Source organism: Zeus faber (genome assembly GCF_960531495.2).
Source record: "Zeus faber genome assembly, chromosome: 5".
NCBI classification, from domain to species: Eukaryota; Metazoa; Chordata; class Actinopteri; order Zeiformes; family Zeidae; genus Zeus; species Zeus faber.
In genome coordinates this window covers 24,597,305-24,621,961 of record NC_137192.1, presented here as the reverse complement: position 1 = coordinate 24,621,961, position 24,657 = coordinate 24,597,305, and the positions used below count along the sequence as shown (strand labels likewise).

The following is a 24,657-nucleotide window of genomic DNA, read 5'->3' as shown; positions in this document are numbered from 1 at the left end:
CGCCGTTATTAAAATATTTACTTTGTATGCGATGAGCTCAACAGCGTTATGCCTTTTTCCACCCATTTTCACCAGTGGCATTGTGAATATTCAAATAAAATCAACCCCCCCCCCCCCCCCAATGGTGGAACATCTTTTATGTATCAACAAACAAACAGTGGGTGGCTGGCAATGAAAATGATACTCGCTACGTAGCTGTAATGGCTGCTTACGTACATAAATGAACAGAAATCAATATCCTCCATTGGGAAAGAGTTCGTGGCCAAGCCTGCGGGCTCTTAAATATAAGGAAATGATAACTGTCGCATACGCATGACGTGGACGAACGTCGTTGCTGATCGCGTCGTTTGTTGCCGTCGCTAGTTTTTCTTCAGGAGTCTGGGGCTTCCTGGTGCTGATTCCAGCTCCGCCACTCCGCAATGTTTCTATTGGAAACACAAAGCGTCACCAAGAACAAGCGGTTTTGTTGACTGAATTTTCTAGATTTTATTATTCTACTACCAAAAACTGCAATTTGTGTTTGCAATTTATATCATGAAATATTGATACTCAACGTGTCTGTGTATCGATACGATATGGCCATGCAAAATATCTTAAAACTAGGCTGTCTCGATATTTTTCCCGCACCCCCCGAGGCTTCGCTGGCCGAAACGGATGAACAAAGGCTTTTTGAGAAACATTCGCACAGAAGACCAATGTGAGTCATAGTGTGTCGTCATCGCTGGAAAATGTCACAGAGCGTGGCTCAGTCAAAGGCCCCTGTTTCCCACCAACAGCAATCCAGTAAACAGTGTTTAGCCTTTAATTAAACCTTAACAAAGCCGCAACAATTATTCAACTGACAAGGCGAAAAAGCCTCCAAGAATGCTTTGAATGAAAGCTTCAATAAACTAGATGAACGTTGTCGTTATCTATTAATTGATTTCTTTTTGCCTGCTGCAGAGCGCCCGCTACTTTCCGCAAAAAGAACAATCGGTATTTATCACCAAAATTGCCATGAACACATTAGAATTAAAATGTCCACAATGTTGTGGAGAAAGAAATAGAACTAGAAATAGAATTTTGGTTACAACTTCGGGTTTGTTAAAGTTACGATACTAACTTGTCTTTTACCCAACAGGGGATCATTCAAATACGAATGGTCCTGCACGGATAACGGAGATATATCTCAAAGTGGTATTCCATTACGTTATTTGGTTCAAAATGCCCTTATTTCTGGTATTTAACAGTTTAATTAGCTGCCACTTGCTAAGAAACATCCATTCAATATATTTGCGTTATTGTGCTCCTCTATGCTGTTTCCATTGCTGGTGCATGGGTCTGGCTATTTCAGACAAGAATGCAAAGATTAAGCAAGTAGTGAAAGTCACAGCGTATTTGATAAAGCAGCGTACCGAGTAGGGATGCAACAGTACAGTGGGCACACGGTTCGGTATGTATCATGGTTTTGGGGTAATGGTACGGTATCTTTATATTTAAGAAAAAATACAAAAAAAAAAAAGAAAAATGTAAAGGTGTAAAAAAATGTTTTTATCGTGGTCTGCCATAAATAACTAGTGTAACACTCTGTGTGTATGACTGTGGGGGAAGGAGGAAACGTAGGTTCAAGTTCATTGGTGGGTTGTTAAAATGTGCATAAATATATCTGATTGGAGGGGAGGTGTCCAGGATGGTGGGTAATTGGCACAGGTCTCTAGAGGGAGGGTTCCGTGACATGGCAGAGAGTCAGAGTGTGGAAGGAGAGAGGGAAGTGAGACATGCGCCAGGTGGGAGTGAGAGCGAGTGTCTGAAGAGAAGTTTGTAATAAAAAGGGACAGGGCCATCCCAGGGGGTTATTTTTACCACTGGAAACCTTGATTGATTGCTTGAGTGAAATGCAGCGTGGCTCCCCGCGGACACCACGCCACTGATGTGGCAAGTGGCGTGTGAATCCAACAGTGGATTTAATAGGATGCGTGCAGTTACGGCAAGCCTCGCCCGTACGCCGCGCCAATGCGTCCGGCGGACTTCTAATGTGATACCCTAATACCGTGTGCGTATTGAACCGTAGGCGGCGTAGCGAACAGTTTGATAGCATAACATGTACCGTTGTGTCCTTCGTAGCCAGTAGTGGCCAGTAAACACACAGTCAAAAATGAACAGCAACGACGGATAAAAGAATATGCCCAGCACCTTAAGTGACCAAGAAAAAAATAAAGCAAATAAGTTGAGCAGAGGAAGGCAAAAATATTGGAAGTGTTGAGTTGTTAGACTGGACTCTGTGTGTGCAGCCCCCTATTAGCATCAGATCCAGTGTATCATTGTATTGTAATTGACTTGAATTTCTAACAGAACCAGTCCCTTCACTGTTAAATCTGTTCCTTTTCGTCAGCCAAGAACCTATTAAAAACTTTGTCTCTTTAGTCTACTGGGAGTAACAATTATACTGTTATACAACTTTTTTAACTCAAACAGAGTCAATTAAAACCGCATCTCATATAATGTGGTCCACAATGACACCATCATGTTTTTTTAGTGCCAACGCAATATGGTAATATCAATATCTGTGAAAGCCTGGTCTGTGCAACTCAGATTTATGCAAGGTTGAGCTTTAATAAGGCATGAATTCCAAAGCTAAGCTTGAAAGAAAGAAATGGGGAAACCACAGTTTGGATTTCATCCCAGGCAATCTTATAGTTGCTTACATGACCCAATGTCTTTCACATTCAAAATATATTTTACAAAGAAAATTCCAAATGAGACTAGGATTTCATCCCAGTGTCAAGTGTCAACTGCAAGCAGTGGGGGGCTAAGCTTGTTTCTAATACCACTATAACAATACGTGTATGACATCTTTCTCGAAACTAAGGGCTTTGAAGAGTTCAAGCCAAGCAAAATAGAAATGTCCCATTTTGTTTTGTACCAAAAGCAAAGGCCTTGAGCCAGGCCTGAGTCTGAGAAAGTAGCTCTTGAATTTAGCTTGATAATTTATATGTTCATTTTCCATAGTTGTTTAATATATTCATATTAATTATAACATTAACTTCATTAAAATCTGCTCTCTGTCTCCGCTTCTGAAGAATTATTTTCCATTACTTTTTCCATTTGGATTCTCCGGGAAGGCGGACCGTTGAATATGTATGTCCGAAGACAAGCCTGATTAACCGCGGCTTAAATAAAATAAAATAAAGCAAAAATAAAAATGAAAAGCGTCATTCGTTCATACCTTTATATAAAATTGTCCGTGGCGGACTGTTGTCCTCGTTTTCTACTAGAGAGAGCGCAACGATTGAGAACAGCCTGAGTGTGATGAAGAATGGCTGCTCGTTAGCAGGAATTCACTAAGGACGGGGTGAGCATCACTATCTGAATGTCAAGTAGTGTAGACATGCAATGGACTGACGGGAGAAAAAGAGAGCGAGAGCGAGAGAGAGAGAGAGAGAGAGAGAGAGAGAGAGAGAGAGAGAGAGAGGTGTGTGTGTGTGTGTGTGTGTGTGTGTGTGTGTGTGTGTGTGTGTGTGTGTGTGTGTGTGTGTGTGTGTGTGTGTGTGTGTGTGTGTGTGTGTGTGTGTGTGTGTGTGTGTGTGTGTGTGGCTGAGAGTAAATAAGTTTGCGTACAACGACGTGTCAAAAAGACCGTATGTGCATAATCTCCCACACTGCATTCTCCACAGTGAGGCTCCGATTAGATTTAGTCTTTCTCTGGGGCTTTCAGAGAAAAGGACGGCATAATAGAGGTGTTCTCTCAGGAGACGCAGCGAGCCAACCTCCACCTCCCCCCTCTCCTTTACATACAGCCTTGTTTGCTTTTAGAGAAACCACAAACGCACGCAATATGGACCGATTAAGGAAAGTCATTTCGGGAGGGCAAGGTCTGAGGGAAAATGAGGTAGGAAAGGATAGACAGGAAGAGCTGCAAAAATCACAATAATAGTATTAATAGTAATACAAAGAACTAAAAATTATATATTTTGAAAATCAAATCAATTACAACTATTTTCCAATTTGGTAAGACATTTTGACACGGGTAGATTTCTTCAAACAAGAAAAACGAACCTTGCGATATAAATCATCTTCGCCAGTCCGCAAAACATTGTATCCTTAAAATTGGGAAAGATTTCTCTCTCTTAAAAGAAATGGTATCTTGAAGAAACCCATATAATTAGCTAGAAATAGCTTAGGTAAGACATTATTCTCAAAGGTGGGTCAATAATATTATACACAATATTCTAGGTCAATCAATCCATCTTTAAGGCAAACAAATACAAAAAAAAAGTATATATATATATATATATATATAAATAAATAAATATTTTTCAAGATTTTCTGACACTGAATAAACGACGAGAAGGAGAAGAGAGGAAAACAGGAATATTTACATAACCGTTTATCAAATTGGCAATCTCAAGGCTCTTCAGGCCGCCATGTGAATACGGCCCCCCAGCACCAAGCCCTGAGGAGCGCCCTCCCGCAACCATCGCTACCCAAAAAGTCCCATAAGGGTGGGGAAAAAAAACAAAAAACAAAAGGAAGAAGTCCAAAGAAAGGGTCCTTCTCCGTCGGATAATGTGAGAATCGAGAAGAGGAGGATAAGAAGCTGAGAAAAGAGAGAAAAAGGGAGGAGAGGAGTGATAGATGCAGCAGGGAATGAGAAAAGAGGATGGGGGAAGTAAATGAGACAAGCGGGAGGAGAAAAACCCCCACAACAAATGTAAAAGAAATACCAAAACAAAAATGAGTTGTTCATATCCAACTCAACACAACCTTGGCGTCCAGCAGTCATGGAGAGATGTAAATGTATGAATGAATTACTTACTAAATACATGAATACTGATATATACAATTTGTTGCACGACCGATTTGGAAGGACATAAAACCAATTTGAATTAAATCAGTGAATAGAAATATCTATATTATCAATATGCATTCCACTTCAAACTAATTAGGAGATCTTTGGTGATAAGGCTGAGGCTGGAGCTTTAAAAAACAAAATACAAAAGGGAGACCCCGGCCACTGCGAGAGAAATGCTTTTAATATAACAAATCATGAATAATTCTGCTCTAAATGAGCTCTGCCATGGGCGGGAAATGAACACCACTTACATTTTTGTAATATAAACATAACACCGTTTTTTTTTTATACACACATAAGTATATGCGGTATATGTGTATACTGTATGTGAGCTGTGGGAGGAGAGCACAGGAGTTCAAAGGCAGAGATTTGAAATAGTTGAGAGAAAAGACAAAAATGAGACGAGCGCAAAGGAATGGAAAGCACCATTTAAAAAGGAAGAGAATATCATAGGCTAACTACTTGGCTCTTATAGCCCCCCACAGCCGCCTCGCTCGCTCTCTCTCCTAGCCAATCAAACCCCTCCGGAATACATCCCTCACACACACACACACACACACACACACACACACACACACACACACACACACACACACACACACACACACACACTGCTCAATGATCCTTCTATGGCAACACGGGGTGGTGGTGGTGGGGGGAGAGGGAGAGAGAGAGAGAGAGAGAGAGAGAGAGAGAGAGAGAGAGAGAGAGAGAGAGAGAGAGGAGGCTTAGTAGTGAATGGGGAAAGGAGCTGAGGGGAGGGACTGAGGCAGGAGGAGGAGGAGGAGGAGGGCGATGGAGCCGGAGTGAGTAAGCGAGGGAGGCAGAGGCGAAGTGGAGCTGGGAAAACACAGAAGAGGTAGCGCTCAGATCGGCTCGGATTCGGGGCCTGCTGGGTGCAGCTCAACTCCTGGCGAGCGTCACACAGTGACAACGAGGACTAGAAAACCCCTCCTCACGTGCCGTGGGGTAAACAAGCAAGACTGCAAGCAAATACAACTGGATTCAACAAAGCGGAATAAAGTGAATAAACTTTTTTTTTTTTCCCTCCTGTCTTCGCATTTCGCTTTTTCGTTTTCCTGGTGGATGAGCCTGCAAAGCGACAGACGGGAGGAGGAGAGGAAGAGTAGATCTCTGTGAGGACTGATACGGATGGTTGCTTTATCATCTGGGATTTTACATAAAAAGAGGATAAAAATAGGCTGCTTTGCATGAGCCTCCATCCAAACTGCTCACCCACCAACTGCTGAAAGCGAAGGGGCGCCTCTGTACAAATTGCCACTGGCAAAGACGAAGGAGAGAGAGAGAGAGAGAGAGAGAGAGAGAGAGAGAGAGAGGAGTGTGGGTCTGTGTGCATTTGTCTTTCTTGACATAAGTGCGTTATGTGCGAAACCTGAAAGTGGCTGTCGATGTGATCGCCCGCGTGATTGGGTGGAACCAAGTGGACAGAATGCTGACCTCTCCGAAGCGCCGCTCCACGCTTGCAGTGATCTGTGGGCGGGAGACATCTGGGATTGTGACTCACAAAACCTGACTCGCCGCGAGAACCGGGGACGCTACAACTCGAGACGGAGCTCTTCTCTGTTTACCATCACGATAGGAGCCGGGCGCTGGGTGAGGGTGGGGTGGGTTGGGGTGGGGGTGGGAGGGGAGTGAAGAGGAGCGGGCGAGCTCGTGTGGACGGCGGAAGTATTCCGTTTTGAGCACGATGGTGTAATTCTCGAGATCAGGGATGCGATGGAGCTTGTGAGGGAATCAAGGGCAGAGACCAACGAGCGTCTTCGTCTCTCCAGCCAACAAGGGATAAAGTGGCGATTAACGTGCCGAGCTGCTACGGCAAGTACACGTTACGGGACAATATGAGGACGGACGTGACCTTCTAGTAGGGAAATAGGTAAATATTTCACACAGTTGGTGCAAAGACAATGCATGGAGGAATCAACTGAAACAAATTCTCTTTTCTGAAGTCCAGAGGACTGTTTGTCTTCACAGGACTTGCAATTTGCTGTATCCTATTTACTATCTTCCCATTTACATCCTATTAGGCATTTTTATTCTGCACGCTCTACCTCTCAGTCCAACAGCTTTTTACTTTCTTCCCCCAACTGCCACACTTCCTTGCCCTGGAGCAATAGCACAGAGAGTGAATCGATTAGACATTATACAGTGTTCCAGCTCGTATCCCCTCCCTCTAGTTTCACTCCACTGTTTTGTTTACAAAAGCACACTCGGACCTGTACTTTCTTTTTTTTTTTTTTTTTTTAATGAAACCCAATTAAGTTTTTTTTTCTCCCTCTACCGATCTTGACAGGTAGACACGGACGCTTCCTGCCACTCCATCCATCATTACCACAGAGGGACAAAAAGCAAACTGTGCTTGGGCCAGGGCACAACCAAGGATCATGCGTCCAAAAAGAAACACATAATCTAAGGATATATTATGCTGTTTTATTTCCTGCTCCATAGCTTTAAAGTAGAAAAACCCATTATGGCTGTTTGTTTACGTCAAGTCTCCTCAAAGGCATAGGATCGAGATATAGGAGCATGTAGCAATGAAGATGAATGGATGGAAGGGTTAATGGACAACAGACCCTTTAACAACATGTAATTGTCTATACTCTGAAAAAACACTGCAGAAACACTTTGTCGTTGGACACAAAAAGATTTTGTTGCTAAAATTGGTTAAATTTGGTTAATTGTTCAAGAAAGGTAGACTAACAAACTGTGCCCTAGCTATTGTGCTTGCACCCAGGGGCTGGTGTTTGCACCATGTCCCTTGTTGGTGGAAACAGTCACAGAGCCTGCGGTAGTAGGCAGGGAGTGTCCGCAGCGACAGCAACAACAACACCCTTACAGTGGACCTTTGTTGTGGTGTATGTCTGTTTCCTACTTCCGCAGCTGAGACCAGCCCAGGGCAGTGTCTGCCCACCTGGGTGCCTCTGTGTATCTGACATCCTCAGTTGCACTTTAATGGGTGAGAGTCAGGTGCCTAGGGGGTTGCCTGTCTCTGCTGTCACTTTGGATCTTAGCCATAATCAGATAGCGCAGTTGGGGGAGGTCGCCTTTAGAGGACTTGCCCGGTTGGAGACATTGCGGCTAACGCACAACCAAATAACTAAAATTCAACCAGGGGCTTTCCGCAACAGCTCTGGACCTCTACTTCGACATCTGGACCTGTCCTCCAATCAGCTTTATTTATTGGAGGTCCACTATTTCCTTGAGTTGTCTGGACTTGAAGAACTGTTGCTTTTCAACAACCGTATTGTCCGTGTGGAGAGCAGTGCCCTGGCTGGGCTGGGAAGACTCCGCAAAGCGTACCTCAGCCACAATCGCCTGACAGATTTCCCCTTTTTTTCAATTCAGGAGCACAGCCACCCTTATCTATCAATGCTAGACTTGTCCTCCAACCGCCTGCCCAAACTGCCCCTGGAGGATATATCAAACTTACCCTTGTCAGTACAGAGTGGACTGTATTTGCACAACAACTCTTTGGTGTGTGAGTGCTCGATGTATGATCTTTTCCGGCACTGGGAACAGAGGGAATATGCCTCAATAAGCGACTTCAGACAAGAGCACACATGCCTCGTCTATGGGATACAGAAAGGTACTGTGCGCTTCTTCCAGCATCGCCGTTACTTTGAAAACTGCAACATAACTGCAATGAACCAGTTCCGCCTTCAGGCGGAGCAGGAAAGTAACGTCCTTGTGCTTGCAGGTAAGAGAACACTGTTAAACTGTGCGACGACTCTCAGAGGGCAACATGTCAAATTTCTCTGGGTAACCCCCAACCAGGAGTATGTGGTCCCACCAGGAAACAATCGGTCTCTGAAGATGTTTGACAACGGTACTTTGGAAATCATTTCAATGCAGGCTGGGGACGCCGGTATCTACTGGTGCATGGCTCAGGACAGGTGGCGGCCACACAATGAAACAAGGGAGGTCAATGTCACGTTGGCTCTGGACCGAGACAGCGAAACCCACGAGCCTTTCAACACTGGGTTCACCACTCTACTGGGCTGTGTGGTCAGCCTACTGCTGGTTCTCATGTACCTCTACCTAACACCCTGCCGCTGCCCTCCCTGTCGTAAAGCGCCCTCCCCACCGACTGCAGCTACTAGCCCAGGGAATGAGACTGTGGCAGGGAGCGGCCATTCCTCCATCCTGACCCCCACCCCGCCTGCCACGACTGAAGGACCAGGCCGCAAGGTCAGTACCAACAAGCATGTGGTCTTTCTGGAGCCTATCAAAGAACAGCAGAACGGCAGGCTCAGGTTGGGGCCAGGAGCAGTGTCGGGGCACGGTCATCTGGGGCCTGGCTTACTGCTAGGGGCGGAGCATCCCACAAAGCTCCACAACCAATTACATCAGAGGGCAGGGGAGACAGACTCCATCATGTCAGTGTTTTCTGATACACCCATCATGTTGCCATAGCCACGGGACTGACAGCCCAACAGACCAACTGGCACCTGTATTACCTACTATTCATCCACTTTTCTCTCCCCCCCTTTGCTGCACAGCTACTTCCTCACAACCACGCACTGCACCCGGCATTAGACCTGAGCAAAATAGTAGCTGAAGACTGAAGCATTGGGAAATGCTAGATTTAACTGCATGACAGTAGTAATGGGCCTTGTGATGAGGTCATTTATTTTCCCATAAAGATGAGTCAAATGCATCTGAAGTCATCTTAGTATTACTAGCCAAATTTAAATATATATCTCTGCCCAAGTCTGCCCACTAATTGCTACAGCCACGAACCAATGCACTGTGATGGAGTGGGCACTCCCACAGTCAAACAGACTTACAGGCTAACTAATGATTTGTAGAGGACACAAGGACACGAAGAAAAAAGGACAGAAAGAGGAGAGAGAGCAAGCACAGTGTGGCCCGGAGAATAGTGAATAGAATATTGGAATTATAGTAAAGATTAAGGACAAGATTGTGAAGAAAAACAATGAAATGTACTTAAGGATGCACTTGGAGGACTGTCATATAGGGTGTGGGAGGAAATTTGGTTCAAGAATGTGACACCCAACAAGCAGAAGGGGATGCAGGCCATAGAGAGGCGGACTCGATACCTCATGGAGCATGGACTGCAACTAAAAAGAACAAAGTGCTCGGGGCCATCCCTTTAAGCACGGCTTTTACCTTTAATGAACCCTTGCTACAGATGCCTTCTAGTCTTAGAGAAAAGAAAGAATTAATTATCTTTGTACAGCTATTTAGCGTTACTTTTTTCAGAGCTAATGTGTACATTTAATACAGCCTAACAAAAATGCATAGTGTAGCTCTGCCAGAATGTGAAGTGTTTAGAGTAGACATGCTAGAAAACAAGTGCTTTAAAAGAGTAAGAAACGAACAGCGATAAAAGAGAAGTTGTATGACTCCCAATCCCATCACACCTCACCTGCTCCTCCTAGGCCGGGAGACATATCACCAGTCAGAACTTCAGCGTAAAGACAAATTTGGGGGGAGAAAAAAACAAAACAACAAAAAAAAAAAAAACGGTTGAAAATAACCTTTTTAAGTGTCACATTACTGCGCAAGTGGGAACATTGATTGCTGGAAATGGATTGTAATCGTTTGGTAATTGTGTTTGGAAATAGAAGAGCTCAAGAGTCAAGTTTGTTATTGATTTATTTTCCTCTTTTTCAAACCTGTCGCCATCTTTTTTTGAGCAATCTATGTGAAAAAAAAAAGGATTAAAAATGACTCCAATCCCATCTTTTTTTGTGTAATACTGAATGATCGGGGGAAAACTGTTTCCCTGACTTCACTGTCCTGCACTCCATCTCCAACCGAACGCACTCTTCCTTTGCTCTCCCACTCCCTTTGTCCTCCATCTCTCATCTCTACGTGTTAATAAATCTCTCTACTTGGACCATGCAAGGGAATGTCTACGTGTTATTGTTACTCAAGAGTTTATGTTGGTACAAAACAAAATAAGTGAGTGTGGATATGTGAGCGTGAGCGAGTCTTGAAGTCACACTTAAAACTTGACACTTGTCAGAATGTCACAATCCTGCCACCAAAGCCATTGCGTGTGAAATGATCGCAAATTCAATTCGCGGGGCCGACTGACCGAGGAAAACTATTTGCGTGTAAGTTGCAGATTGTTCATGGCCACGGTAGATGACGGAGGGCATTCATTATGGCTAGGACTGAGAGAGAAAGCCCTGCACGGAAGCCTGTAATTATGTTACGTTGATGTGATGTATTCCTCTACATGGTCATGTGGATGAAATCAGTGACAACCGAAGCACCAAAGTAAAAAGATTTGCTTGGTTGATGAAGGGAAAAGCTAAGTCCTGCTTAAAATCTTGCACGCTGTAAAGTGTCCAACAAATGTTATAGCTTTTTAAGACAATGTGTGAGCTGTGTACAGTACATGGTAAGAATTTACTTAAAACCAATTTTCTTTTGGAATAGAAAAGCATTGCTGCATTTCAGAAATCGCGTACCTGGTTTCGGGAAAATACAATACACATACTATCTGAACTTTCTTTCAGAATCAGGTATCTCTCTGCATTTGGGCTCTCCCCACACCTTCCCAAAGTCTTTCTGGACTCAGAAGGAGAGTTTTGTGCCAGAATCTTTCACACTAAAATATGCATTAGAACACAAATATGTGTCCCAGGGCGATAAGTTGAAACCAAGTCGTGCAGGTTTATACACGACGGGCTCATCAAACCGTCACTGCATCCAGATCAATGTCCTTTTTGACTCTCTGATGCATGTACGGCTTTAAATAAATAAATAAAAAACCAAAATGAAATGGAGACTCTTAATATGCCAGGTAAACCGTGGTCGTGGACGAAACGCTGGGTGTTCTAACCGGATTAGGCTTGCAATGATTGCAACCTTATTTTGACAAGGACAGCCAGAATGCAAACAAACGCAATAAACCCAAACTGTTATAACCATCTTCACAGCGCCAAACCTTGGAGAGGTTTATGCAATGAGAGAGACTTGCAGTGGGGGTCGAAGAAGCGACCGCAAATACAAAATGGGAGCGGTGTTGTCACATTGAAGTGTGCCTCGAAAAAAAAAAAAAAAAAATGGGGGCTTCCAGACCAAGAGAGCGGCTCATGTATGAACTAGCAGAGACACGGAAGCCGACACCGAGGTGACGGCCCTTGACAACATCTTGCCCACACGTCGATAGGCTTTATGTGAAACGGCAGGAGGCGAATGAGTAGAGAGCGAGGAGGTTTATGGGGTGTGATTATAAGGGAGAAGAAATGGAGCGGGGGGAAAAGGAGGAGGGGTGAGATGAGGAGATGAGAGGAGTGGGCAGGTGAGAGGAAAAGGACTTCAGAACTAACTTTTACTCACAAAGAGACGGAAGGAGTCGAACACGCTCATAAGGTTATTACGAATCAACAGATCATGTTATGCAATTGAACAATTGTATAAAAATATGACAATATGCACCATGAAGAAAATTAAATGATCAGTTTGATTCATATGAATACAATTAATTACTGCTGAACAAAGAATAAACAGACATGGTTTATATGCCTATACCATCAGGCTCTTCCCCAACCCTTAAAAGAGGGAATCCTTCACAGTAAACATTGAAAGGTTTAAGCTTGACTTGAAACCAAAGCTACATTTATAGAAGGCAGCTTGCAATTGATCCAGCCAATTTCACATCCTTTATGGGGCCAATAGAACTATCCTTTGGGAGACGTTCCCGTATTCCAATTGCATTATCATTAGCAGCTAACAATGGTTTTCTTCCACTATATCGCTCTTTTATTCCCATATTGTGTAACAGCCCACCCCTCATTATGTCAAATGAAAGAAAAAATGATGTGAAATGTTCTCAGTCTAGCTGGTATGCTAATTAACATGGACAGCTTCCTGCCTGACATTAGGATTATCATTATCTAGCCGCCATTATCATCAGTGCTGTCTTAAATCCAACTGCCGTCATCATCCTCTTCTTCCAATTTGTACCCTCCCCTGACGGCCATTGGACAAAAAGTCATTTCCTAAAAAACACAGGGGGGTTCGTTTCTTTGGATTTTGAACACATTCCTTTATAATATGCTATGTGGAGATGATATGTGTCACAGCTGGAGAGATAAGTAGTGACAGTAGTCTAGGTAGAGGCAGCGATATGTTTTGCTGTGACATTGGTGTAAATTCTACCTTCTACACTTCTCTTACCGGTTGAATAGACGGTAGAAGGCTTCATTTAGGGGCTTATTGAGTCCTTCCAGCAATACAGTATACAAATATTCAAGGAGAAACACAGTTATTTAGAAATGTAACGTTGTGCTTTCTTGGTTGTTTTTTTAATCAATCTTTCCATGTACACTGAAAAGGATCTTTTTTTAATGCAAAGTTCTTGAAAGCCATAACACCCTCAAGGTTTTCACAGAAGCCTGGCTGTCGAAACTACATTAAAGGCTTCTACTGCGTACATCAAGGGAGTATTATTTCTGAAAGCAATATACCATAATTTGGTATATTAAACTACAGCACTGCTCTACATCAAGGGTAATACATGGCACCTACTTCATTCAACCAATTACGAGAACGCTCCGACAGATGTCTTATGTGCACGTGTGTGCCTCCATAATAATATCAATTCATTATTTATGATTGTAGGTAGGGGCTGTCACGCCAAAGAAAATGTCGGGGTATACAGTATAACATATAAGCAAATATGTATCTTTAATTTTGCCAATTGTGCTGACAAACAGTTATCCAATGTCACAGCAACAAATCTTAAAATTCACATAATTCAAGTGCACCCTTTCAAAAAATGTTAGTCAATGAAGCAAACGCATGTTAGCTACACCAACAGGATGGAGGTGAGAGCTGAAGAGGCTTGTTTGCTAAGACCCCATCGAAAGCAACATATCCAGCGGGAAACACAAGTTCTTTCATTTACCTCAATTAGCTGGACAGTACCACGCCGCCTGATGTGACTTTCGGTGTGAACAAAGGCGCTGTCCTCCCCGTCGTCTAATTTGTGTTGCGTTGCATTTAAACGAGAGGACTGCACCACACAGCCAGGGTTTCAAGTGGGAAGTGGCACTAATTAGTCCCAAACGCCACAGAGGGCCGCTGTACGTGCCCGTGTGAGATGTATGTGCATGCGAAGGGAAACCAAATGGAATCAAGAGGCGGGTTGGTCACAACTCATTGATCAATTACGCAATGCTATGTGGACCAGTGCTCGCGTGTGTGTAGGTGTGTGTGGGTTTACATCATTGTGAAAAGAAGATGATGTTCAAGAAAAACAAAAAAACAGCAAAAAGCCAAGTGAACACATTAATTACCCATAATATCGCCATGCTATAATTAAATGGCATAACAAAAACAACAGAACAGAACATGGGCTCCAAGACTGTTTGCAGGCAACACCACGGCTGTGTCCGGCAAAGCTCATGTGAAAGCAGAGCGAGCGGCGGATCCAGAGGAGCAATAACTGAACGTGATTCAGCACCAAGTGGCACAGAGGACAGAAAAATGGCGTTCTCCGCCCATGGCAGCAGACTGTTTGAGTTTGGCTGATAATGAAAGCGGGGTTGTTTCAATTTCGGTTGTGCACTTTTCCATACCATAATGGCACTGATCCGGTATAGCAGTATATTATTTGGGGTAAAATGCAATAGAGATAAATATTCAAGAGACTGCTCACTCAAAATAATGACTAGATTTCTAATAGTGACTGTGTTCCCGTGGCGTGCAAACCACTGACGTCTTCATGCACTCACAAAACAAACATCTGGAGATTTGAACTGAACCGGTTGTTGCTTTTTATCTGTAGGGAGGTTTGTATGTGCCTGTCCCAATGCATGTCCATAAAAGACAGTGTATAATAGGGCTGCTGATACTCCTCTATAATTGTATTATTTTTAATGTTCAATATGCGCACGGTTCAATATGCACGCCGATGTTTTCTCCAAACGAAGCAAATAAAAATCCAGATGTATTTCATTTACTCCATTTCCTGCTGCTGCTCAGCTGCGGAGCATGCCGCAGATCCCTCCTGAAATAAATCATGGTCTCGCAGCCCGACCCAGCAAGGTCCACGAGCCGGTGGTTGGGAACCTCTGCGCTACAGGACATTCCGTCGGTGATGGTCGGCTTTATTTCCCACTTTCATCGCCACATCAGTGGAATCACTGGACATTTTGGTCAAAGGCGAACTCTCCCTTGTACACAGCGAAACGCCGCAGGGAGGGAGAGGCGCCGACGCGGACTTGGCACCGTTATCGGAATATTTTTATCTCTAATGTGCGCTCACTGTGCAACAAACTGGATGAACTTTTATTGAACTTTGTTGCTCATCAGATGTGAATTCATTCGCTAACGCCAGCCAGGACATTGAAAATCAATTATTAATTTATAAGAAAAAAAAATAACAATCACAAAAACACAATCGAATGGCAATTTCAGCATTTGAATATACAGTATATATTTTTTTTTTTTTTCGAATTCTATTCAAATTTCGTTCTTGCAGCCAGTGTGTAATAACTGTGAGCACTGAGTTAACGATGGTGTGCCAGATGGATGGCGTGCCAGTTTTTAGCTGGTCATTTTACAGGAAAGGATAGAGAAATGAAGAAGCAATATGATTAATAATGCCTATACTAAAAGGAGAAAGAAAGAAAATGCAACCATCATAAAGGGGTGCAGTTTGAAACAGTGGATCTCGTTGCCTCAGGATCCGCATTTGTCCTGAGTCAGTAAGTCATGACCCAAACAAAATTGAAACCTTGCAATTCTATGGCACAAAAATGAATAGTGCATGATTGTATAATAAGAATAACCCAGAAAAACAAATCTCCTGAGCTTGTAAAATATTGTTTTATCTGGACAGCAATGAAATACAAAAACGCCTCATGATGACATCAAGGAAACCCCAGGTCAAATTGAAGATGAATTTCTTTGCCATTACCTGGTTGACTTTGAAGTGGAATAACACACCCGCAGTCCACTCAAAATGGATCCACGACAGTTTTGGATCAGGAGCCAATAGTTGATAACAGTTAAGAAACTCTCTTAACAGTTGGGTCTCATTGAAAACACGAGAAACAAGGCTCGAGGAGTTTAAGATAGAAGGCAAGGGTAAATGTGGGCTCAAACCATGTTGGAGTAGTGTTCGATAATGTTCACACATGACGTATCACATTGTTATATTTCTGTGTCATTAGAGCAAAAGCATGATATTAGATCATCAGGATAAGAAAACAAATAAAACTACTTCAAAAAGCATTGTATACCAATTTAGCAAGCTTACACACACACACAACATATTCACACATACACACGCTGACAAAGTTATACACAAGGGTATACAGTACATTTTACACTCACACAAAAATACACAGAACTGTGAAGGTACAGTATGTACCTGCTGACAAATGTTGGACTGGCTCTGCAATATTCCACTACATTCACTGCCCTCCACACCGACATTATTCATTTGCTGTGTCTCTGCCTGCCATCACTCAAATTAACTGGATATCATTCACCATCATAGAGCATCCAAATCACACATTAGCATTCAGAGTCACAGATTATCATGCAGATCCTCTGTTCAAATTTAAAAGAATGGCCTATTATCCAGAGCAGTGCTTTCTCTCCCACAAGGTCTGAAAATAATGATATATCTAATGATATAAGAAGGGGAAAAAAACAAAACAATAATGTAGTCTGTTATAGAGCCAGTATGCACTCTGCCAAAATGGTACTCACTGGTATCAAATAAAGTACATATGATTATAGAGACAACATCCAAGTTAACGTTGGGACATGAGATTGGGCGGAAAAGGGCAGAGGGGTCAGAATCCATCAATATACATACCTTTATTACAGATTGTACTATGATTCTGTTACATGATCCCATTAACACAATTACTTCCTATTAGGATAATAAACCATTGACATAATAATTTGCCTCTCATAATGCAATAATCATGCCAATGTAATCAATTTGCCATTAATGTAATAAAAGTCCCCAGCCATTAATGTAGTGACTTTTTTATTATGTTGATGGGGGATTGCTACATTAACAGGAAGGTTGACATTTTAAATTACCGGTAATCTTAAACCGTAAGTGATAATGTAGTAAGAGGGAAATTATTAGATTAGCAGTTGTAGCACACTCCTGCATCTCCAACCCACCTCTGCTGTCAGCGACTGCGCTAATCACTCCCCAGGAATCAATACAACGTGCTATTTCCACTGCTCATTTGAGGCGTAGGGTTTCCTTCAGAGTTTTTGATTTCAAGTCTAATGGAGTAGCGATCAACTTAAGAATTCTGAATTCACAAAGGTTACTCTGCCTGCCCCGCAGCTGCCTCGGCTGGAAAAGAGGAAAGGTGTTGCTGTATGGTATCTGCTGCTTGTCATGTATTGGCTGTGACAAGCGCAACACCATTTGATTTTCCAAAGGTTGATTGACTATATTCCCTGCCAATCAATCGACAAACAAAAGTCTAATACGGAAAACATTTTGTCTTTCACACATTGTCTATTTTATGATTTAATCAATATTATTAAGAATATCAATAACGCAGACTTATAGAATAGGAGTGAAAATAGTGATTTTCTTGGTACTCACAACAGTGCTTTCAAATCACGTAAATAAACCATTAAAATAAACTAAAAGAATTAAGAAAAGGCATTAAAAAAGACTTGCCTAAAAATCTACCCATCCTTAATCTTGGAAGATGCTCCAATCTAATCAAAGGTTTAAGGATATAGGTGACAATATGTGACAAATGTGACGATATGTGCCATTCGGCTCTTGTTCTTGGGTAACATCTACCTATTGAGCTGGTTTAAAACTACAGATCCAGGGTGAGACCCCTGTTGCTAAACTGGCCGCTCAAGCCTGACGACAGTAAAATCACATCGTGCCAGGGTTTCACCCAATTTCACTCCGATCGACAGAAACACTCCCTCTCTGAGCTAAAGGCAGCCCACTCTGGGTGAGGTAGTGCGCCTCCTCGCTGTGGTGAAAACCAAATCATAAATCACGCATGAGGACTTCCCCCCCACACTGGGCTTTCACCTCACAACATGCCACGATTTTGATCTCAACTTAGAAAGGGCCTTCCAACATGTTCTATTAAATCTGCTCCCTCTCTGTAAATAAGGCCTGCTGCTTCGACACAACTCGGCAAGAGGCTTAATCAAAAGAAGTATCGGGGAGAGATTGCTCATCGGGAGGTGTCCTCCTCTAGTGCAGTTACAATAACGCTTCAGTGATAAAATGATCAGGAGGCCACGGTACCAGCCACTTTGTGCCAAACGTATGAAAATGTTTATGAGATCCAATCAGGCCTCACACAAAGGGTACCTGCGCATTTCAGATAAAGGAGGAAGATCCAAAGGTCCAAAAGTGCAAGTGCACAAATGTGGTTGTTGCTCTGTGTGCAAACGGTTGAGAGGGAGAGAAAGGGAATCCCAGCATCGCATTTTAGATCAGATCGCAAAGTGCTTGTTCAGCGAGTGGGTACCCACTCATATGAAAGCTATTAGAAACCATTATTGAGCTAAGGCGGTTGCCAGTTAGTGTGTGCGCTTCCAGTGAGGTTGGAAATATTGTGACTGTTATTGTGTTACAACAAAGATATACAAACACATAGGACACGAGATGATATCATACAAAATAATTAAATATTGTCAAAAGAGAAATGCTGATAATGGGCCAAGCCTAAAACACATACGCACACAATACATATTCACACCAACACAAACATGAGTTATTTCTTGCCCCCTCCCCACTGTCTGGTTCTGTGGATTACAATTGTACGTCGGCCTTCATCGCATGCCATCAACCATGAAAGTCACTGTGGCTTTAAGTCTTTAAGTTTACACACACATGGGCGCGTGCGTGCACGCACACACACGCACACACACACACACACACATTCCAAAACATGTGGTGATTAATAGTTGGCCGTGACTCTAAGTGGGCGAGCTACAGTACCTTCCATGTGAGCTTATGTTTAGTTAATGTGTGCCAGCCAGTGGTTCTGTTGGTCATCCATCCTGGCGCTGACCTGGACCCACAACGGAACAGTTAGTGCAGTGTTTACAGATTTACTGATAAACTGTAGGACGGTCAGACAGTGGAAAAATCTGCCGCGTGTGTTTTAATGCATCTGTGTCGGAAATGCTTATGCTGCTGTACTGGAAGTGTTGCCTTGAAAGTGGAGAGATCAGATCAATCAAGCTTTCTCTGTGTCCTTGTGATGGATTCAGCGCCTTCACTACAGGTCTGGAAACCGCAGAGTGGGCGAAAGGAGAGTTGAAAGCATTAGAAGGGAAAATGAACCGTTTGAAAAATGTGGGTAGGCGGTTGAGGAAGAAGGTAAATTACATTACGTTGTTTGGCTACATGGGGTTTCAGAAAATTTCAAAGAGATTTCTTGTTTGATTTCAACCTCACACTAGGTTGACCATGACCCACAGGCCAGAACTGTTTTAGAAAAACAGAAAGCACAACCAGAAAATTAGAAGTATGCCATGTATGCCATGTATGTATGTATGTATGTATGTATGTATGTATGTACATATATACTGCACAGTGGTATCTTTACCAATTTATATATTTAAGTGTGTGGCGGACCAATGGGCGTGGTTAAGTCGCGGCTGCAAACGGCCTTGAGTCGGCCTCGGGCGCTGATTTGGCCGATGGGAGCCAGTTGTGAGGGGCAGGGAGTTTTTTTCATGTTTGTCTGTCTCGCAGAGAGGGATCGCCGCATGGGCTCTTCAGCCGACCAGGAGCCAGAGCGAAGTGTCACTCCTGCTGCACCCAGACGCATTATTATTATTATTATTGTTCATATTTATCCTTTTGGCCAGTGAGCCTTTCCGTTCCCGCCTTCAATAAAAACTCTCACCATGTCGGCAATCCAGAGCCAGAAAGACACGTCGCCCTCCCTAAACCCATACGGGTGGGTAGAGACTCCCACAAAGTGAAATGTTTATACACTCATGTCTGTATTTTAGGTTTGATATTCTTCACTATTTGTTTACACACTTGCTCTGGCAATGTAAATGTATGTTTCCGTCTAAATGAAGCCCTTTGCACACGAAGTAGTCCTCCACCTTCAACGCTGCACTTATACATGTGCTGCAGGTGATTGGATGCCTATTTCTAGGGATTTAATGGTGAGAGCGGCAGTAAGGGCTGATTCTCTGCAGAGATGGAGAGGACCAATTAGGCTGACGTGGCACCTCCCTACATTATCTCCTAATTACTCCACACATCTGGCTGCCTAACAACCAGAGCCCCAAACGTAACCTTATTTTTTAATCATCCATTGAGAGAGAGAGTTTTTAACCTCAGCCAACTCTGCCAGTGCTCGCCGAAGAACGTGGCTGTGATTGCCCCAGTTGTGTGGCATTCAGCCGAAGCTTTTCTCTCAATACTGGATCAATCTAAAAGATTCTGATTTATTTTGATGTCCAATGAGTGAAAAATAGGGTCTAGGGTGAAAAATAAAACCATTTTCCTTTAAACATGTTCAAGGGGGGCGGGGCGCTGTTAGTAGGCATTACATGGAATGAGTCCCCACTGGAAACAACTTGATCTCAGATCCCGGCAGTCTAAGAACGCAGCATTTAGGAATTGTACTTGTTCTTTCGGTTACCAAAGGACTGATAACCGAAACAATAGCATCGTCTTCCCAGCTTCTGTATCCCTGCTTGGCTAATAGCGAACACAGCAGGACCAGCGCCGATAAATGTAACATTTCTCGTAGCCGGTGGGAAGACGAGCTAAGACATCCTGTCCGACACTAACGTTCTCAGAAAAAGTTTCTGTAAAGGTTTCCAGTCGTCAACACCGTGTAGACTGGCCACTGCAGAAATACATTTATAACAATCCTCATCTGTAAACTCCATCTTGCCACTCGCGAAGGACTTTCTCTTCAGTACGATATCCCCGCAACACTCTGGAAACAGGGCGGGGCTTAAAACTCAAGGCGTCCCCCTTCCAATCTCTGGCTTCCGCCGCAAACAAAGAATGAGATGAACTTGGACTTGAGGGGCTCGAACAAAAAAAACAAAAAGACACCTTACCCCTCGGGGCTTAGACAGCATAAAAGTTTACAGAAGCAAAACTACAATTATTTTTCCCCATTGTGACTATCGTACAGTCCATCAGACTGAATCGTAACTGTTGCATTGTGGGTCCAGGTCAGTATGGGGATGGATGACCAACAGAACGACAAACTGACTAAACATCAGCTCAACCAGAAGCTTGCTCGGTGACTGGCTGGTTGCCGCCGCTCATCCAACCACCCCCCCGCCACCCCACACACACACACACACACACACACACACACACACACACACACACACACACACACACACACACACACACACACACACACACACACACACACACACACACACACACACACACACACACACACACACAGAGCTATGCAGGATGCGATACACAAAAACAAGCACACTCTCATGTGCTGATGTGCCCAAGTATGCAGACTGAAGATTAAACACAGATGTTTCGTCTCTCAGAAATGTGCGCTCTCTCTCCCTGACTCTCATATCTCTTATACTGCATACTCTCACACAGACACAAATGCAAACTAGTGCAAGTACTGCATTTATCAGCTCCCAGTGTTTGGCAATTGTTTTCTTCTGCTCTATGAACACACTGGGAGGCTGTTGTTCACAACGACAAAGAGAGGTTGATGTTTTGTTTTTCATATTATTTTCATAAATTTACCTGGCATCCACATAGCTAATCCTATATTACAATTCACTCGGTGTGTCATGGTGCACAATACTCCGGTAGTTTTCAATATGGCAGGAATAAAATTAATTCTAAATAAAGCAGTATATTCATCCGTGTGACAGAAGGGAAAAAAACCTGCTGCCTGAACTATCTTTGAAGGAATCTATTTTGTTGGTTATTTCCTGTTTATTTGCTTCAGTCTCTGTAATGGAGATTCATGAAAATGTGTGTGTGTGGGGGTGGTGTGGTGATGGTGTGGTTTGAGCAGCCATATCTGACCTGGATCTAGGTAATTGGGGGCCCAGGATCAGAGTGGCTGCATACATGTTGCTCGCTGGTGGGGCTAACGAGCAACAGGCAAAACCCCCATCCCCGCACACACTCAGGAGAGAGGAGCCCTTGTCATGTCCATCTGCTCCGGGGCTTGTTCTATCAAGCCCCCTCTCAACAATAAACTTGTGTTTTTTCTACAACCCCATCATCTGTGTCTGTGTGCTGGAGGTCACTGAACATGCCACTTGGGTGGCGTGGTAGGCGAAACTGCCACAATCAGGTCATCACACAACACACACAAGGGAAGCAAAAGGATAATGAGGAGCATATTTGATATGCAATGTTTTATACATGAGGGCTTTTCCTCCCTTAATAATAAAATTAATAGGAAAACAAAAAAACTCAAAAGGTCTTTAAATTGCTGCTGATCCTGACAGATCAAGACTGTCCCTGGTGTAAACGTCACTCATAATGGGGTGGAATTAATGACAGCCTGATTTGCCAGGACTGAATATGTAACATCTGGAGAAAGTACGGCGTTAGTTTTGTGTATAAACTAAACTAAACGCATCAAGGCTGAGTGGCAGCCAGGCAGATTTAACGCATGGGTTATTAGATTGAGTTGTGCCCCCCACTGCTTCCACTGAAGTTTGTCGTAAAATGTCATTTTCAAATGTGTCACTGAAATAAATTAGTTTCTGTAATACTCTGAAAGATTACATTTTATGGGAGGAAAATTGATGTTGGCATATTGAATAATTTATATTCTCTCTTGGTTTACTGTTGCAAATCTTGATATTCACAAGTTAAAATAGTTTTATGCGTAATGTGTAAATTAATGTAGAATCCGCCCACTTATGAGACTGATTTAATGACTCCCTTACCGTCCAATTATAATTACACAGGATGTGCTAAAAATGCTAGATAAGAATTCAGTCAATACCAGACTGTTACTGTGAGGGGGAAACTCTGTTTAGCTCAAGCAGGCGCCATTAGCGAGGAACCCCTTCGCCACCCCCCAAAGCCTGGCTCCAACTAAAATGGCCCTCATCAAAATTTTATAGAACCACATTGTAAACAGAGGAAACAAACAGATGAATGCCCATCCATTGCTCTCTCTCTCTCTCCACCACCATCCCTGCATCAGTCTCTCTCTACGCAGTCTGAAGGAAAACGGAAAAATGCTGAAACCGAACACGAGGAAAACAAAAAGATAAACAATCTACACTTTGGCTTTAATTTCCTTGTTTCGGAGGTGGGGCACGTAGCAATAACATTCTGTCCATGTGATGAGAAGGAGAGAGAGGGAGATGGAGCCAGAGAGATGGAGACAGAGAAGAAAATAGGTAGAGAGAGAGAGGGAGATATCTGTACAGTGTATCTGTATATAGATTGTCTACTGGTATGTTTATTTGACAGGCTATCTTCACATATCTGTAATCTTTATAACTGCAAAATGTATTTTCTCTGTTTTAATTCTGTACATATATAACAGAATTGTTAAAAACAAATATATATTTTAGGTTATCGTATATCAATTGCATATATTTTTTTGACTGCAACATTTACATTTCCTATCATAATTTTACGTTATATTCTTATTTTATTCCTCTTTTTTTGTTTTGCATTTGCTTTGGCAATGTAAAGATACGTTTCCCCATGCCAGGAAAGCCCTTTGAGTTGAAATGGAATTCGAAGACGGAGAGAGACAGAGAGAGAGAGACAGAGAGAGAACCAAGAGACAGAAAGAGACAGAGAGAGTGAAGACTGTGATTGTCATCATGGCCGCAAGAACAACACAGTTCCTCTTAGTGTATGTGAGTATAGACAGGTCAAAAAGAAAGCTAAATGTGATTTGATAACAGCCACTCAGTCTTGGGCAATTTGGAGAAAAACACCTTTGCAAATTATCCTGCAGGGAGTCACTATTTAAATAAATCATGAGAGGTTTGTTGTGTGTGTGTGTGTGTGTGTGTGTGTGTGTGTGTGTGTGTGTGTGTGTGTGTGTTCGTTCATTCTGGCGTTACAAAATGAATTTTCACACATTTTTTTAGTGCTATTGTTTTCTTACGTACGACTATATTTTCAAGGTTTTGACGTAAAACTAATTTCAATAATAAAATATTATAATTTTAGTCTCATTGTCTATTATTTATATTAGTATATACACTGATCAGCAACAACATTAAAACCCCCTGCCTAATATTATTTAGGTCCCCGTCGTGCCTCCAACACAGCTCTGACCGGCCTAACAATGTTTAGGTAGGTGGTACGTGTCAAGGTAACATCCACATGAATGCCAGGACCCAAGGTTTCCCAGCAGACCATGCACAGAGCTTCAAACTGCCTCCGCTGGCTTGTCTTCTTCCCATAGTGCATCCTGGTGCCATCTCTTCTCCAGGTAAACAACGCACATGATGTAAAAGAAAACATGAATCATCAGACCAGGCCACCTTCCATTGCTCCATGGCCCAGTTCTGACACTCACTTGCCCATTGTAGGCGCTTTCTGGGGTGAACAGGGGTCAGCAAGGGCATTCTGACTGGTCTGCGGCTATGCAACCCCATACGCAGCAAGCTCTGATGCAGTGTGTGTTCTAACACCTTTCTGTCATAGCCAGCATGAGCTTTTTCAGCAGTTTCTGCTACAGTAGCTCTTCTGTGGGATTGGGCCAGACGGGCTAGATGTCGCTCCCCACGTTCATCAATGAGCCCATTGGCCCCCATGACTCTGTCGGTGGTTCACCAGTTCTCTATCTGAGGGACTGCGATATATAACTCATGGCACTGATCGTCAGATCACGTAATCC

At 43.1% G+C, this 24,657-nt stretch overlaps 2 protein-coding genes across 2 annotated transcripts in view; one reads left to right on the top strand and one right to left on the bottom strand.

Annotated features, from left to right (window-relative positions):
- Positions 1-24,657, bottom strand: part of rnf123 (ring finger protein 123) — a 160,507-nt gene that overhangs the window by 53,842 nt on the left and 82,008 nt on the right. The window lies entirely within an intron of this gene.
- Positions 7,554-10,622, top strand: amigo3 (adhesion molecule with Ig-like domain 3). Its single transcript, XM_080000679.1, has one exon. It carries the CDS (start codon positions 7,601-7,603, stop codon positions 9,260-9,262), a length of 1,662 nt encoding a protein of 553 aa, XP_079856805.1. The 5' UTR covers positions 7,554-7,600; the 3' UTR covers positions 9,263-10,622.

Coding starts and splice junctions, on each gene's coding strand:
- amigo3 (XM_080000679.1), top strand. CDS start 7,601: ATGTCCCTTGTTGGTGGAAACAGTCACAGAGCCTGCGGTAGTAGGCAG.